At 46.1% G+C, this 18,692-nt stretch overlaps 1 protein-coding gene across 2 annotated transcripts in view; it reads right to left on the bottom strand.

Moving 5' to 3' along the window:
* The window catches only part of RGS20 (regulator of G protein signaling 20), a 235,510-nt gene that overhangs the window by 19,608 nt on the left and 197,210 nt on the right, over positions 1–18,692 (bottom strand). For both annotated transcript variants that reach the window (XM_088469753.1, XM_088469754.1), the window contains exon 2: positions 4,737–4,885. In XM_088469753.1, the coding sequence (XP_088325879.1) occupies positions 4,737–4,885 (149 nt within the window). The remainder of the gene's footprint in view (positions 1–4,736; positions 4,886–18,692) is intronic.

Consider the following 18,692-nt stretch of genomic DNA (forward strand, 5'->3'; position numbering starts at 1 on the left):
TCCAGGCAGGTAAGTAATCATGCATACCAGTGTTAAAAACAGGATGTATCTCGAAGTATTTGTGGTACTTGATATATGCCGCCCTCAATCCCTATCTTTTACTATTTAATTGAGTATGGCAGACATCACCAAGTTGAAAATGGCAATTAAAGGTCAGGTAATTATGGGACGTTTAAGTCTGTCTAGCCTAGTGTAGAATAGAATGTGTCTGCTGTGAGAATAAGTAGGGGTAGGGTCATTCTGAGCTCCTTGTTGAGGGGGGGGAGGTCACTTCTTGACTTAATTTTTACAAATGGTAACTTGGGGAGAGCTGTATCAAAGCTTGTATAGAGTGGAGAAGACATATGGAGAAGGTGCCCATAGTAACCAATAAGCTTCTACCTAGCATTTATCAAGTACATTCTATAACATTATAGGCAGAAGCTAATTGGTTGATATGAACAACTTCTCAATTTCTCCATCTTCCCCAGCGTATCAGAGATAAGAGTGGGTGAGAACATGGGTTCCAGTGATCATTATTACATGGGATTTGGGGAGACACATAAAGCATAAAAATAAAAGGGCTGATTTTGTAGAGTGGAATATATGTGCTTATGGGCAGAGTGGAGGCAACTGAATAGAGTGCAGAAGCGGTTGGAAAAATGAAAGAGTACAATTCTAAAAGCGTCACACAGATCAGAAACCCCCAGAAATCTGGTCACAGGAGGTAGAAGACATTGTAACAGCAAAGTGTACAGACAATGAGAAGTCTAAAGATAAAGGGGTCTCTTTATGAAATAGCTCAGAAAATACAGATTTTCTATCACCATTCATCCTGGCAATGGAAAATCTTACTGGGATGATGCTCAGCAGCAATATTGCCAGTCAACAGTAGGCATAGACTAACTGCATTGCTGGCCAGTTAGCCTCCCTTTTGGCAGTGCCAGGTCACACATTCGCACTGCACCTGGGTTCTGGTAACAGGCTTTCCGATGAAGGCTTTTAAAACATAAAAATATTTAAAAAACAAAAAAAAGTTAAAAATATATTTTTTTTGTTAGAGGTGTAATAAAAAAAAACTTTATTTGAATAATACAGCAATATTTCTTGTTTATCACACCCTAAGATGACAATATCATAAGAGGAGAGATGGGATTTCATGGGAGAGATGGGAGTCCATGGTATATATGCAGTAACTAGTTTCTCAGTGATGGCCATCAGAGGCTACTCCTTTTATAGATAAGCCCCAAAGTATTCTATCTGGTTAAGAAGAAAGCTGAGAAAAAACTAATATGCCTAGGCTGCAGCTGAAGAGAAAACGGCACAATCAGTAATTAAAGGGGACAAATAAGTGACAATGCAGAAGAAAAAATAGTAAGACTGAAGATGGAGGTAGAAAGACTTATGCTGCATACACACGTAAAGATTTTCTGTCCAACCAGCCAACTAGTTGATTGGTTGGAATGAAAATCTGGTAAGGTATGAAAGCAAATGACAATCAGCAATTTGCTCCCAAATGCCGGAAAATGGACAAAAACTGTTGTTTGAACAAATTGTTTAGATCAAACATTTAACAAGCTTGTTTGACGACCATTTCATCTGTTTTCTGGCATTTAGGAGCAAATTGCTGATCATCATTTACTCCCATACATTACCAGATTTTCATTCCAACCAATCAACTAGTTGGATGGTTGGACAGAAAATCTTTACGTGTGTATTCAGCTTTAGGGAGAAATTAAATTAACCGCGATAATGCGATAACTTAATGTGTGTTAAGTTATCGCATAGTATTTTTCGCATCTCTTGCCTATGGGGGTCATTCAGACCCACTCGCGAGCGGCAGTACGCTCGCAAGTGGGTCGATGTTCCCCTCTGCGCATGCGCACGACGGAGGGAGCTCCATCGTGCGCATGCGCGAGACCCGGCGAGTGAAGGACTTTCCATCGCTCCGGGTCTCGCATCAAAGGGGGCGTGCTGTCGATGTTGATTGACAGCACGCTCCCTTTGGTGGGCGTTCTGGGGGCGTGCCTGCCAGACGGAGGCGTTCCTATGGGAACGCCTACTGTCTGAAGCCGGCCCCACTGACATCACTAGTGATGTCAATGGGAGTGATTTTGGCTCTGATAGAGCCAAAATCACTCCTGGCCTTGCAGTTGAGAAACCCGACCACAGGGTTTCACTCGCAAGTCCGATGGTCGCGATGGTCAAGACCATCGCGACCATCTTGTTGGACGCTCGTATATATGCTGTGGGTGGTGACCCACAGCTATACGAGCGTCCAGGAGGACGCTCCATTTTAATGGAGGTGGGCCCTGATTCAGAGCGAGCGCTCTTGTCAGAGCGTCCGGCTCTGAATCAGGGCCTATGTCCCCTCCCGTTTTTCGCACATGGGAAATCTGTCCGTACTTCAAAAAAGGCAAATTGAGATAGAAAAACAATATAGAAGTATATTAGTGGATCTAATAAAAGTATTTGGGGTTCTTAAATTATGTCAAATGGCTGTTATATGTATATTTCTAAACCAGTGAAAAAAGATAAAAAGCAAGTATTTTCTGCAAATAAAATGTACTCCTTAAATTGGGGGTGCAAATAAATGCATATACGCAGTATATATTTGTGTCATCTAAAGGCAGTTTTTTAAAAACCTTAAAAATATGCTTCTGGATACTCAATGGCCGACATATCGTGTACACGTCTTCCAATGTGTACAGACGTCGTTCACAGACATATCGTGTTGGCTGTGCAGCACAGCCGATGGCAGATATATCAGCAGATATATCTGCTCATTGTGCTGTGCGTACGGGTGGTCAGCCGCCCGCCCGTACACTTGCTGCAGAGGCCGCCAGGGAAGGGCTCGCGACGCGGGACCACTGTGATGGTTGTTCAGTGTGTATAAATAACCATCATGTGTAGATCAGTCGATCTGCAGATAAATATATCTGGTGTGTACCCACCTTAACACCCACCTGTAATCTTAAAAACGCCTGTCCCTTTCATATAGCACCCCCATATACCTGTCCCACATCAATTAACCCATTTTCCAACACTTTTTACTTTTTCACCCCAAAAATTACATAATTATTGGCCAAATTAAGCTAATTAAAAACTTTTTTGCCTAATTACTCATTAAGGAGGGTATCCCAGTCGTTCCGAATCAAGTACTGATATTTTTACGCTAAAAGAGGGGTTTTGCATAACTTATCACCTGCTCAGAAGGTGGTGAAAACGTTTGCTATGAAGAATTCGCAGATGCAAAAAACGTGGCCAATAGGATTGCCCGATAAGTACAAATTTGCTAATTTTTCGCTGAAAGGGGGCTTATCGTGGCTAATTGAATTCCCCTTTAGGGTTTAGCAGGTCATCTAATAAAAGTTTTCTGTTCACTACTTACAGTAGATGGAGAGCAGCAATAATATGGAAAAAGAGCGAGTAGCCCATTCATAGATAACAGAATCCAATTAGAACTCTCCAGACTGAGAGAGGACAAGTCAGTGAGGCCAAATACATTCAAGAGCGCCAAAAATAAAACCTAAAGAGGTGCTGGATACACCATTAACTGGACATAAGTGGAGGCAGCAAATAGGACCGTTGCATTAAATGAGAGTACCGATAATCATTTATTAGGATACTTGTACAGCTATGACAGATACATTGAGCACTCTACATTCCTCCTGAAAGGTGTGCAAGCTGCTGTTACAAGTACATAACTATCCAGTCTAAACTGACAGTCCTCTTATGAGGGAGACGTACTGTAGGGGTCTATTTATTGGGCTAAAAAACATGGTGAAAGGGCAGTTTCCGCATAATTTAAGCATCATGCAACACAGGAAAGCTCAGAGGGGTTGAGAACGGGATGCTCAGAATCCCAATGCCAGCATCCCAACAAAGTTAGGATACCGGCACCTGCAGGTAAGTATCCTAACCATAACCCTACCACTAAACCTAACCCTCCCTCCCCACATCCTACACTAACCCCCCCCTCACAGCAGCCTAACCCTAGTGCCAAACCCTAACAGCTAACCCTCTCCCTAAACCCAATACTTACCGTTGAGATGCCTACTGCCGGGATATAAACTACAGCCTGCTCAGAGATATCTCATACATTAGGCAAACTAATGCTGCAGATAACAGTATCTATTACTCTCAATGTGGACTGTGGTTTGGGTTCATTTACCAAGCTTGACTCCAATAGCTGACATCATCTTCTGATGATGTCAGCGTTCTAACTCAGGGAGATAAAGTGAAGTTGCCCAAAGCAACCAATGATCTTGTGTCGTTTCATAGACTGTGCTAGATAAATGAGTTACAGTAGAAGCTGATTGGTTGCTTTGGGCAACTTTTCCACTTTAACTTTCCCCAAGGCTTTATACATCTCCCCCCCCCCCTTTCCAATGAGGAGAACATCGCCATAAAGGGATCTCCTGATCTCTCTGTGGCAGACTTAGATGCTCCTCACATCCCCTCAATCACAAACTGATACTGTGCGTGGGCGAATTATGCGAAATGTCAGAACCGGCAGAAAAGTCCAAGCTGGTGAGAGGTCAGGGGAGATTGGTTAATAATACCACTGCTTAGACTTTAATCTCTGTAGTATAATAATAACATCACTACGTACATTTATTTTGAAATGTTGGCAACAATATCTATGATGTATGGCAAATCATCATTTCTCCATTTCTGTTTACATAGATAACTGTTCATTTTCACATAATAGTGTTGATAACAACATTGTAATGTAAAGGGCACTATTCACATACCATGAGCAACTGCAGCAACAGCACCAACAGAAGCAACAGGCGTTCGATCCCCTATTCCCAACTCCCTGTTGCGCCTGAGAGGAGCTCACTGTCTCCTGGTGCACTGACATCTGCCGTTTGCGCATTTCCATCCGCTCTGATCCCATGGGCTGAAACCAAAACAAACATCTGTGTTAGACAAATGAGAAAGAATAAATTTGTTTTGTCAAGTAAATCGCCCCTAAGGACAAAGTTTGAATAGCTCACACTACTATAGGTGTTGTTGTTCAGTATCCATAGACGTATAAAATCCAGGCTGATTTGGATTGTAGTAAAATGTGACAGCCATTAATAGCCCTTCTCTGAAATACATCACTCTGAATCCCTGGTAAATGTAATGTAATTATATAACATACAAAAAGAGTGAAACAATGAATTGTAAATAAACCATTTTAAATAAAATATTCAGTGCGCTTGTATGTGTCTGGGCCAAATCATAATTCAACAACATTTATATTTATTGTGTTCTCTGTTGGTCTATAGATATACTGTACACTGAATAAATAGACCACTTGGAGCGATTGACTACTGTAGACTTGTGTCAATGCTGCATGTAGTCAGCATTCTGGGTTGACCTGTATGGAATCACCAGTTGCAGCAGGGAATGTGGCATATTTATCACCATCCTGCATAGCCCATTGTAACCCGCTGCCTTTTCATTTCATCAAGTTATGTGAGGCTCCACTGTCCTTGGAAAGATCTTCGAATCTAGCAATGTTTATAAGCTATGCCTGGTCCTGGTCCAAGCACAGCTCACTCAATATCTCACAGATCTCCAGCTGAGTAGGTTAGAGGAAGCTGGCCTGGGAAAGAGCAAAACCCATAAGGACCACGCTGGAGTCATGGGTATATGTAACAAAGGCACTAAATAACCCCAAATCCTGTGAAAAAGGGAGCTGTGATGCTTCCCCATGGATAGCAACAGTACAAGTGCCAATACATTCTCCTATAGCATCAGTAACAACATTAGAGCATTTTTTTTGTATTTACATTTTCTAAATTTTTTAATGTATTTTTTTATTGAAAAGCTTATTTTTTTTTATTAGTTTTGCGAAATCTGGAACTGGAAGCAAAGTATGGTAAGCCGGCTCATGCAAGTGTTCCTTTACACTGAACTGGTCTGGCAAACGGTAAGGCTACTCTTACCACCAGAGCCGTAACTAGACTTTTTGGTGCCCTGTGCCAGAAAGAGCATTGGCGCCCCCCTTATTTTTCAAAGGGACATAATGCACCCAAAAAAGGGGAATGGCCTCATGGGGAAGGGCCAGGGAAGAGATAGGGGAGGCCAGGAGATGCTGGGGATAAATAGGGACATAATATAGTGCACCTGAGAGAGGGTCATGGCCTCATGGGGAAGGGCCAGGGAAGAGATAGGAGAGGCCAGGAGATGCTGGGGATAAATAGGGACATAATATAGTGCACCTGAGAGAGGGCCATGGCCTCATGGGGAAGGACCAGGGAAGAGATAGGGGAGGCCAGGAGATGCTGGGGATAAATAGGGGCATAATATAGTGCACCTGAGAGAGGGCCATGGCCTCATGGGGAAGGGCCAGGGAAGAGATAGGGGAGGCCAGGAGATGCTGGGGATAAATAGGGACATAATATAGTGCACCTGAGAGAGGGTCATGGCCTCATGGGGAAGGGTCAGGGAAGAGATAGGGGAGGCCAGGAGATGCTGGGGATAAATAGGGACATAATATAGTGCACCTGAGAGAGGGTCATGGCCTCATGGGGAATGGCCAGGGAAGAGATAGGAGAGGCCAGGAGATGCTGGGGATAAATAGGGACATAATATAGTGCACCTGAGAGAGGGCCATGGCCTCATGGGAAAGGACCAGGGAAAGATAGGGGAGGCCAGGAGATGCTGGGGATAAATAGGGACATAATATAGTGCACCTGAGAGAGGACCATGGCCTCATGGGGAAGGGCCAGGGAAGAGATAGGGGAGGCCAGGAGATGCTGGGGATAAATAGGGACATAATATAGTGCACCTGAGAGAGGGTCATGGCCTCATGGGGAAGGGCCAGGGAAGAGATAAGGAAGGCCAGGAGATGCTGGGGATAAATAGGGACATAATATGGTGCACCTGAGAGGGGGCCATGGCCTCATGGGGAAGGGCCAGGGAAGAGATAGGGGAGGCCAGGAGATGCTGGGGATAAATAGGGACATAATATAGTGCACCTGAGAGAGGGTCATGGCCTCATGGGGAAGGGCCAGGGAAGAGATAGGAGAGGCCAGGAGATGCTGGGGATAAATAGGGACATAATATAGTGCACCTGAGAGAGGGCCATGGCCTCATGGGGAAGGACCAGGGAAGAGATAGGGGAGGCCAGGAGATGCTGGGGATAAATAGGGGCATAATATAGTGCACCTGAGAGAGGGCCATGGCCTCATGGGGAAGGGCCAGGGAAGAGATAGGGGAGGCCAGGAGATGCTGGGGATAAATAGGGACATAATATAGTGCACCTGAGAGAGGGTCATGGCCTCATGGGGAAGGGCCAGGGAAGAGATAGGGGAGGCCAGGAGATGCTGGGGATAAATAGGGACATAATATGGTGCACCTGAGAGGGGGCCATGGCCTCATGGGGAAGGGCCAGGGAAGAGATAGGGGAGGCCATGAGATGCTGGGGATAAATAGGGACATAATATTGTGCACCTGAGAGAGGGCCATGGCATCATGGGGAAGGGCCAGGGAAGAGATAGGGGAGGCCAGGAGATGCTGGGGATAAATATGGAAATAATATAGTGCACCTGGGAGAGGGTCATGGCCTCATGGGGAAGGGCCAGGGAAGAGATAGGGGAGGCCAGGAGATGCTGGGGATAAATAGGGACATAATATGGTGCACCTGAGAGGGGGCCATGGCCTCATGGGGAAGGGCCAGGGAAGAGATAGGGGAGGCCAGGAGATGCTGGGGATAAATAGGGACATAATATAGTGCAACTGAGAGAGGGCCATGGCCTCATGGGGAAGGGCCAGGGAAGAGATAGGGGAGGCCAGGAGATGCTGGGGATAAATAGGGACATAATATAGTGCACCTGAGAGAGGGCCATGGCCTCATGGGGAAGGGCCAGGGAAGAGATAGGAGAGGCCAGGAGATGCTGGGGATGAAATAAGAGGAAGCTACATGTGAGAATGATAATAAACAGAAATTTGACAGGCCCAAACAGCGCCCCCTGCCCTGCGGTGCCCTGTGCGATGGCACCGGCCGCACTACCCTAGCTACGGCCCTGCTTACCACTGCCGGCCAATGCCGCTGGAGAGCTGAATATCACTCAACTGCTCCTGTGACTACTTTAGACAAATCACCGGAAAAAAAGATTTTCAATTGGCACTTTTTGTGATAATTTGATAAATAGGTCCCTGAATGCTTTCTCACAGGCGAGCAGTGCATTACATACATAATAACAGAATTACAGAATAATGTCAGTTCATAAAACTTCATTATAGAAATGTAAGTGAATCGGAAAGAACATAATATCATACCTTATAAATACGACCCCTTTTAGAGGGTCCCTCTTTTACAACATATTTTATGGGTGTGGTATAAAAGATCGTCAGTGTCTAGATAAGCAGTCAATAGGTCGACACCAGATAGTCGACAGGCAGCAGGTCGACAGGATCAAATGGTTGACACTTAAAAGGTCGAATTTGAATAAAGTCGACCGAGTCAAATTGTCAACTGGGTCGAAATGTTGACATACAAATGGTCGACACAGAAATGTCAACACTTTATTTGTTATTTCAACCCTAATCCTTACCCTAACCCTCCCTCTAGTGCCTAACCTTAATTGTCCCCTTCCGCTGCCTAACCCTAATCCTCATCCTAACCCTAAAAATTATGTTGACTTCTTATGTGTCAACATTTTGTGTATCAACATTTTGACCATGTTGACCATTTGACCCATATTGACTTTTTAATTGTCAACCATTTGAACCTAATGACCTTTTGACTCTGTCGAAGTATTGCCTGTCGACCGTCTATCTAGACAATGTAGATCTTCCATCTGGATACCTTATTTTATCTTTCATTTGTTTTTTTTTATTTCTGTGTATTTCTCCCCCCTAAGGGGCATATATATTAAACATTGTGGAAGTGGCAGTTTTTTTCTTCAGTGTTTGTTGCAGCAGAAATAATAATTTTTTTTACATGATTATCTCCGCTATGTACTATCAATTTCTACACAGACAGCACTTTCGATAAAGTGCTGTCCCTGTGAAATACTTCCTGGCACATTGGAGGACTCTTTCGAAAGACTCTTCCACAGTGACTGATGCTGCACTTGTGCACTGTGTCAATCTCTGGAACTCCTCGGTTCTAGATGGAGGCTCGTAAGATGCCCCTCCTACAAAAATGCCCTCTTGGACATAATGTGGCTACCACAATCTGAGAATGGTGTGTTAGTCTTAGGGAACAAACGCTGAAAAGCTACACCTTTTGGAGCTTGGCATATAGCAGGGATCAGACTTCACTCCAGGGGCGGAACTAGCGGCGGTGCAGCTGGTGCATTGCACTGGGGCCCGCTGTGGTGCAGGGGCCATAGCCATTCCTGCACTGCCACTAGTCCCCCGGACCCCACAAGTGTAGGGCAGACCGCAGTGAGAGTGGCCTGCCCTACACAGTTTACAAACACACAGCTGCCAGCGGCAGCTCTGTGTTTGTAATAGCAGCCGGTGAGAGTCAGGCAGACTCTCATTGGCTGCTGCTTCGTCCATGGAGGGAGCCGGCTGGAGCTCACTCATGAGCTCCGTCTTCCGGCTCCCTCTGCAGCGGGTTATGGGAGAGACGTCACGTCATGACGTCTCTCTCATCCCATGGTGCAGAGCGAGAGCGAGCCGGGAGGAGCGTCCGGACAGCGGCGGTCGTCGGCAGGAGCGGGGATCAGGTAAGTTATGTGGTTTTTTTTGTTTGTTTGTGTAAGGGGGCACTTGCACAGCATAAGGGGAGGGGGTGCTACTATGGGGGCATTGGCACAGCATATGAGCTACTGGGGGCACTTTATAGGGTGGGGGGGCGCTACTATGGTCACTGTATAGGGGGGCCGTTACTTGGGGCATTGTATGGGGGGGTGGCCACTACTGGGGTCACTGTATAGGGGGGGACTACTACTGGGGGCACTGCATAGGGGGCATTACAACTGGGGGAACTGCATAGGGGGTCTACTACTGGGGGCACTGCATAGAGGGGACTACTACTGGGGACACTGCATAGAGGGGACTACTACTGGGGGCACTGCTTAGGGGGATTACTACTGGGGGAACTGCACAGGGGGGATTACAACTGGGTGAACTGCATGGGGGGGCTACTACTGGGGGCACTGCATAGGGGGGGTTACAACTGGGGCCACTGCATAGGGGGGACCACTATTGGGGGTACTGCATAGGGGGGGACCACTACTGGGGACACTGCATAGGGGGGGTCTACTACTGGGGGCAATGCATAGGTGGGACTACTACTGGGGGCACTGCATAGGGGGGACCACTACTGGGGTACTGCATCGGGGGGACTACTACTGGGGCAATGTATAGGGGGGACTACTACTGGGGGCACTGCATAGGGGGGCCACTACTGGGGGCACTGCATTGGGAGGCCCAAAGCATATTCTTGCACCTGGGCCCACCACTCTCTAGGTCCGCCACTGCTTCAGTCCCTATTGACAGTAATAGGGACTGCGAACTGCAGCAGTAGGTAGCCTTTTGCACAAATTGCTGTCCAACCAAGGTAAACAAAACCAAAAACCAATGGCCCCCATTTATCAATGAAGCATAACGCCTTCAGCGCTCACTAAAGGGGTTATGCCACCCTTTCTTGATTTAACAAACAGCGGTAATCGAAGATTTCAGGTCTTTGTCATGCATTGATCTCGCCATCTTTTAGATGGCGAGAGCGATGCTGTCCCCTTTGCTGACAATTAAGATCGGTGGTGCCTTTGAGGCTTCAACAAAGCCTTCCAGGCACTGCCAGGTCCCCCCCGTCATGCACATGCGCAGATGGACAGCCGCGCATGTGCATTACATCGGCGATCTACACTTGCAGCGTTAGGCTGCCAGCAGGTGAGCAGAGGACCCCTCCGATGAGGAGGACTTCGCGGGACTTCATCGGAGGGATGAGTATTGATAAATACTAGTGCCATTTTCGTTTATATCACAGTGATACTAAACGATAATTGCCACTGGTATTTTCGTTAGTTTATAAATGGGGCCCAATATATTTTTAAAAGATCAATGATGAGCGTATAAGTTTTCTGACGTCGGTTGTGGTTCCTTACTAAAACTAACCATGTGCTTTATATTGTTATGATATACCAATTGGGGGATATTTCGTATCATGTGTTTAAAAAGAGTGTAAATATAGCACATTATGCTGCTTTGTGGCAGAACAGCTCAAGTGACACATCAGACTGAGGGGCCTATTCATTAAACATAAAAATTCAATGGAGATAATTAGCTTTAGAACTCTCATGGAGTTCTAGCTAATTATAGGTGGAATTCATCATTCCACCTCTCCATAAGTATCTATTCCGAAAAGCTGTCATTTTTGCGATGACAGCTTTTCGGGAAATAGATTCTTTTCCCTGCCTACACTACCTTATCGCGTCTGGAAACAGTGCTGCGCATGCGCTGTTACATCTGTAAAACCAGCGCATGCGCAGCACTGCCTACAAATGCGTTAAGTTTCGTACCCCCCCCAATCCCCCCCACCCCCCTCTGCTCACCTCCCCCCCCGACTTACCTGTCCGCGCAGCAGCCTTCGGCTCCGTCCTGCTGGTCTGTCATGTGGTTTCCCAGCAGACCACATGACAGATTAGAAAAAAAAAATTTTTTTTTTCTTTTTCTAAACTTTCTTGTGCTCTGCTGGGAAGCACACATGTCCGACCAGCCTCCGAAGCCTGACGACGGAGCAGAGCGCCGGAGGGACTCGTCGGGGGACCTGCACACGCTGATACAGGTAAGTGGATTCTGCTATTCGCCACCTCACAGTGGCGAATAGTAACTGCATCAAATTCCGAAAATTGATAATTATCGGAATTTGATGAATACCATAATTTCCACATCCCCATACTAATGTATGGGGATTGTGGAAATGAACGCAGGGGAACTTAGCAAGGAGATATCTGTGATATCTCCTGTGTTAAGTCTGTTATATGTCCTTAAAAACGTTATTTTAGTGTTGATGAATAGGCCCCTGATTGTTAGATTGATAATGATGCATTGTTATGTAGTAGTAGTAGTAATAATAATAATAATAATATATTATATATATATATTTATATAGGACTCTTCTCCCAGTAGGACTCAAGGTTTCTTACATGTGCATTTAAAAAACAAAATACAAAATAAGATTAACAGAAAAGAGAAATATTAGTGAAGGGACATTAGTGGAGTGCTTGTAAATATAAAAAATCATTTGAATCAGAGTACATAAGGAAACAATTAATTAAGGGTTAGAGGGGTTTTACAAATATATTACAGGCTCAGCTACTGTAGCTTCTTTAAACAACACTGTTGGCACAGTAATTTTTATTTCCATCTCTGTATGTGGAGCCTATTCCTCAATTAAAATCCTATTTGATCAGATATGATAGGATAGCAATTTGGTCATCCATTGACCAAGGTTTTGTCTGTGCAATGTCACTGGCCTATCACAGTGCAACAGTCATAAAGTTTAATTGATATACTTTTCACAGTTTAGTTAGTGGGGTCAGTTCAGTTACGGGTAATGTGTCACTAAATACCACTGCAAGGTTCAGCTGCGCACATAATTGCCCGTTACGGTATCCACAAGATTGCTAGTTTTACTGCACATCTCCATAAGGTGCTGAGTAAATCTAGCAATGTTATTGATCACCATGCTTCGTCTTTCCACAAGGGCACATCTGTCATCACATTTAATTGAACCCCTCCACTGAGTCAAACAACCGAATCGCCACATGGTCAGTATACAGTCTAGCCTTTGCTACATGCAGTAAGTGCCTTGGTAACCACTTAGTAATGGTGTGCCATAGGGGTATAAAGTAGATAACTAGAACAGTTTAATTTTCGGTTCTTAAACCAATGAAAAGATCATTTTGTTTTAGTTGTGTTTTATGTTGTTTCTATAAATGTACATGTTTTATCACCTTCAATAGTGCATACCATTTTACAGAAGAGTTCTGCCCACATTTTTCAAGCAGAATTATCCAGTGAAGTATACTGTCTAAGTTTGGTTTCTGATACACAGGGCCTGATTCAGAGTTGCCGATATTTTAGCAGTTGAGCGATTATCAGTAGTCTGCGCATGCGTCTGAGTCACATGGTGCATGCGTCAAAGTACATTACCATATTCACTCGCAGTAGGAGTGCTACATTTTGAGGGTGTTACATCCTACGTCTGCGATCACGAGCACAGTAAAGATGCCTCCGGGCGTCTCAGTACATGTGGCCATTCTAAAAGACCACAGGGTTACTCAGGAGGCCGATTATTGAAGGATCTGCGATCATCTCTGCGTCTTTGGATGCAGATACTTCGACTTGCAAAGCCGCAGGTGGATGTCTCAAAACATTCATCGGCTTCTGTGACATTTGCTAGACAGCTACATAGATCTTGATGTTAGCCTAACAATCAGATTTCACTAGTACAGAGGTTCTCAAACTCTGGGCCTGATTCAGAGCCGGACTCTCTGACCAGAAAGATGATGGTCAAGACCATCGCGACCATCGGGCTTGCAACGAGACCCTGCGGTAGGGTCTCGGTGACCGCAAGCCCTGGAGTGATTTTGGCTCTATCAGAGCCAAAATCACTCCCACTGACATCACTAGTGATGTCAGTGGGGCCGGACCCAGACGGTAGACGTTCCCATGGGAACGCCTCCGTCTGGCAGCCACGCCCCCCGCACGCCCACCAAAGGGGGCGTGCTGTCAATCAACATCGACAGCACGCCCCCTTTGGTGCGAGACCCCGAGCGACGGCTTCCCCGTCGCTCGCCGGGTCTCGCGCATGTGCACGACGGAGCAGCCTCCGTCGTGCGCATGCGCATTTGGGTACCATCGACCCGCTTGCGAGCGTCCTGCGCTAGTGAGCGGGTCTGAATGAGACCCTCTGTCCTCAGGACCCCACACAGTTCACGTTTTCCAGGTCACCCAGCACATGCACAGGTGTATTCATTACTCACTGACACATTTTAAAAGATCTACATGTTGAGCTAATTATTTCACTTACGAATCTGTGAGGAGACCTGGAAAACATGCACTGTTTGGGGTCCTGAGGACCAAGTTTGGGAACCTGTGCACAAGTAGTTCCTTTCTGATGCAGCACATTTGCATTTATGTTAGTAAGCAATCGCTAAAGTGACTTCTTCATTGTCAAAGGTGATAACAATGGCATTCAGAGTCAGGTCTCCAACAAATTACTTATGTCATTCAATCACCACATCATCAGCACATTAAACCTGACGACATCGCATGCGACCGCGTGTGCGTGCATATCAAGCATACACACTGTACGATATGCACAAGATATTGGCCAGAACATAACAACATTGTCTCATCGTACCCAGCTTAAGGGCCTTATTCAGCTTGGAAGTCTGTGAACGCATTTTTGCATTCCGCGCATGCCCCGCAGCGCGCGTGTGCAAATTGCCCACTGCGATTGCGAAAATGAACACAGCGGATATGCAGAGCCATCACAGAGTGATTGACAGGAAGCACAGTTTGGGGGTGGAGAGGGGGGTGGTCGAAGAAATGCAGGCGTGCCTGTGCATCTGAACGCCGTTACAGAGGCATGCATAATTAAGCCCCTGCTATGGCATACACAGCCAGAGGTCTAGATGGCGACAGGAAGTTTCACAGTTTGTGAGTCAGGGTCAGCTCAACCACAACTGTGCGTATGGGTCCGATGTTACGCAATGTTACCAATGTTTTCGCTGACTTGCGGATGTATGTAATGGGAAGTGGGCAGCTTTATACAGTGGTGGGCATCTTTGTTTTTAGTGCTGCAATCGCATTAATTTGCATAATTTTGCAGCAAGGGGGTGCATGCGATTGCAGACTTGATGCAGCTCCTCCAGGGCCTATAATCCTGGCTGCAAACTTTTCCTTTTCACGGGACTGTGGGCTTGATTCAGACCTGGACGCTAAGCTGCGCTTTCTCGCTGCCAAAAGGGGCCGGGTATGCAAGTACCGCGATCGCACTGAATGGCTTAAGAACGCTCTGTACGTCTTAGAGAGCGACAGCAGTGAGCGCACACCGGACTATAAAGACGCCCACCTTTCTTTCTTAGCACACGTCATCTCCAGGAAGTGTGTGATTAATCGGTTACATCGAGAGCCATCGGAGCTGCATGCAGCGCTTGAGGTAGACTCTACCCCACGCAAGCACTGCGATCACTGCAGGGGACATGTACAATGACGCTTCCATGCTAATTATGCACACACATAAAAATGCCGTTTAGACGCCCAGACACGCCTGTGTTCGCAGCACCACTCCCCTATTCACATGCACCTTCCCCTGTTACCACCCACAAACGGCGCTATCTGTCACTCAAAGTAGCGTCCAGTCTGTGTACTACGAGCGCATAATTCCCGAGCACAGTGAGTGACTTGCGCATGCGCATATTGATGCATACGCAAAGTGCGATTATTGGCCAGAATGTGCGTTCGCGGCTTAGCGTCCGGGTCTGAATCAGGTCCTGTGTCTGTGGATGAGAGAATTTTTGGAACCTGCACCATCAGTGTCAGAAGGCCTCCCACATCAACCTGGACAACTTACATCTGTGCCGCCTGTACCTCTCCCTGCCATATAAGAGAATACAGCCCCCTGTACCACGTATTAGAATATCGCTCCCTGCATTTCATATCATAGCAGTCCTCCCCACTTCCCCATCACTGAAAAAATAATGAAAATAATTGGTTCAGCAGATAAATAAAAAATAAGGGTAGAAAAAAACAGCTAGCCTTACATAATAAGTAATAGTACCAAAAAGAATTGAAGCGTCTTGTTTGAAAAATTAGGCACACAAGTTATAAAAAGAAAAAGCAAATTTAATTTCAAATACACAGTTCCTTTAGTGCATAAAATGCAAATCAGTGCTAATGGTCTGCGTTAAAGCTCTAGATATCGATTGAATTAATATACAATAGTATTGCCAGATAGAAAATATTATACTAAAAAAAGAGAAAAACCAATAAAAAATCAATTAAAAGGCAATCAGTTAGTTCGCTAAATGTCCTGTGCAATGGAACTTACTCTCAGGAAACAATATAATCATGCGTCCAATATTATTGATATATGTCTTGAGGATATGTCCAAAGAGCAATTGCACATGGGTACTCCGCTAGGATTATAAAGCCAAGCAGTGTGTAAAATGTTTCCATACCATGTTTTGATATATGCCCGCAGAGTGTAGACACTTTCTGGTGCAGAGTGGGTATACCGTGTTCCACCGCCCCTCCGTGGGGATGCGTACTCACTGCTCGTCAGCGGGAGTATGTACCTGTATCTGTATACGGTCTCCAGTGGGTATTTATGAATGGTGGATTCCACTCGCCGGCTACAAGGCACGGTAAGCCGGCTGGGCTATAGGTGATGAGATCACACTCAGGTGGATGCACCGCTGTATAATGGGCTAGTGGTATGAATGGGGCAGTTCTTTTCACCCATTAGCAAAACAAATTTCCCAGCAAATAGAGCTACGCAAAGAACTCCTTGACGCATTTCTCTGGGTTTGTTCATCCCAGTTTCCTCAGAAGTAATAGGGCAGCACAAACAATAGAAACAATCTATTTTAAAAAGTTAATGGGTACAGAAAGGCTAGTATTTACTTACCTTATACTGTCTGCCTCTCTTTAGGGCCCATTTATTAATGATCGCATTTTGCAATGTGATCAGGTCATGCAGTACCGCCCATGATCGCATTGCAAAATGCGATCATAGTGGCTGAATGTATGATCCGGCACATGCAGGGTGACAGGCTCCAAAAGGAGTCCGTTCCTGCAATGTGGCCAGAGGCTGCTGCGCATGCGCAGTCCCGCAGACTGCACATGAGCGGTACCCATTGCCGGCGGAGGGATCTGGGAGATCCCTCCGCTGGCTGACATGTGGTAAGTCCCCATAGGCTACAGCGGCTAACGCTATCTTCATATGGCGTTAGCTGCTGGGGCCAATATCGGGAATGCTGTGCCTTCCGGATATTGGTAAATTTGGCAGCATCGCATCCCCCATAGAAACCTATGGTGAGGCGGCTGCCAGCGGCAATGGAGGGATTGCAGCAGGTATCGGAGATACCTGCTGTGGTCCCTCCTTCATACATCAGATACTTAGTATTTGAGGTAAACCCCCCAAAACAGGTATTTTCGGGGAATTTACCTCAAATTCCCTTTGACAAATGGGCCCCATTGTCCACTCTCACTCCGCTAGTGTTCTGAACTGACAAAGAGTACAGGAATACAGTTGTGAGTGGACCGCCGCCTGATGCAGCCCAGTGCAGTCTATTGAATAGTGCCACATCATTGATGAGGGCCATTAGCACTGTCAGCAGTAGGCCTGTCATAACAGGATCAGAGGACTGATAGCAACTCCTCCCACCCCCCCTGCTAATTTGCAACAGCTGTCCCTTATTCCATGTGGCACCCTGAGTAATGCAATGGGGCAGGGCCATCCACTTTATCCGGGCCCCTTTCTTGTGTACGTGTACTTGTTGTACCCCCTGATTGCAACCCTGGGTGAGGGGGACATAAATGAGAGACAGGGAGACGGTAGGACAGAAATGAGAGTCAGGAAGTATGAAGTGGACAAAGTTGAGAGACAGGGGAAAAAAACCCAGTGCAAAGCCGGGCATAATAACTAGTGACCCGACATATGATGAGTCGTACATTAAGGTAACATGTCGGCATGCCGGGTTTGACCTCACAATGTCTCCGTTGTGAGTGTCAGCATTTGAGTTGTCGAACTGCTCACTACATAACTTTTCCTTTTCCTATGTATCTAGATTCTAAAGTTTATTTACATCACTGGACTAGTACTAACGAGCAAAATATGAAATAGACAAGTATTGGCAGCACACTAAAGAACCATGGAAAAACTATATCAGAAGAGTCTCTAATGGCTCCGTGGAGTCTTTGGGTCTGAGCGGTCTGTAATTTCTTGTACTATTTGTAAAGAGAATATGAACCATCTAAGCAAATATCTCAGCTATGTAGTTTCCCTTGAAACATTAACACTGAAAACAAACAAGTTTTTGGCAGCACCAGTACTAACAATGGGACCTTTACCCAATATGAACATACATTTGTATTTAGTTTGCAAATAAAAAAGAGAGGTGATAATTAGGATAAACAACAACAAGCAGTGACCAGGGAAATGCATTGCATTGTTCACATGCTGCAAAAAGTTTATCCATAAGATAAAACAATTTGCATGTAATTTGCAGGTGCTCAGCCTGGAATAGCAGCTGAAGTTAGTACTCTCGGGCGTCCCACTAGTTGCTCCTCTCCCGAGACGCCACGTCCTCCAGGCCGCAGGGTCAGACAGTCTCCTCGGTCACCAGGACACGCGGACGCCGAACTGGGGCAGCGTCTGTGGTTGCTTGGAGACCAAGACACCAGGCAGTCACGGGCAGTGGTTAAAGTGAACAGGAACGGTGTGGAACTGAGTTCCGTCACCACTAATGGTAGGTGGAACTAGTTCCCCCTCTGCCACATCCCTGAATAGAAGTCCTACAGACAGAATACCACTGTCTGATGGCAGCCGCCTCCCCATCCTTGGTTTCTGGCTCCATGTTCCTCCTCCTCCTCCTCCTCCACCCACGGCCTGCCCCTCCCTGTCACTCACTTTGTGGCCCTGTATCCTGGCTGCTCCTTTTGCAGCACAGCGTATGTGACGTCATGCCTTCACTGCTGCTGCATAGTGCACTGAGGAGCCATGAAGAGGAGCAAGGGCCAGG

Source organism: Taudactylus pleione, unplaced genomic scaffold, assembly GCF_031769625.1.
Source record: "Taudactylus pleione unplaced genomic scaffold, aTauple2 ptg000093l, whole genome shotgun sequence".
NCBI classification, from domain to species: domain Eukaryota; kingdom Metazoa; phylum Chordata; class Amphibia; order Anura; family Myobatrachidae; genus Taudactylus; species Taudactylus pleione.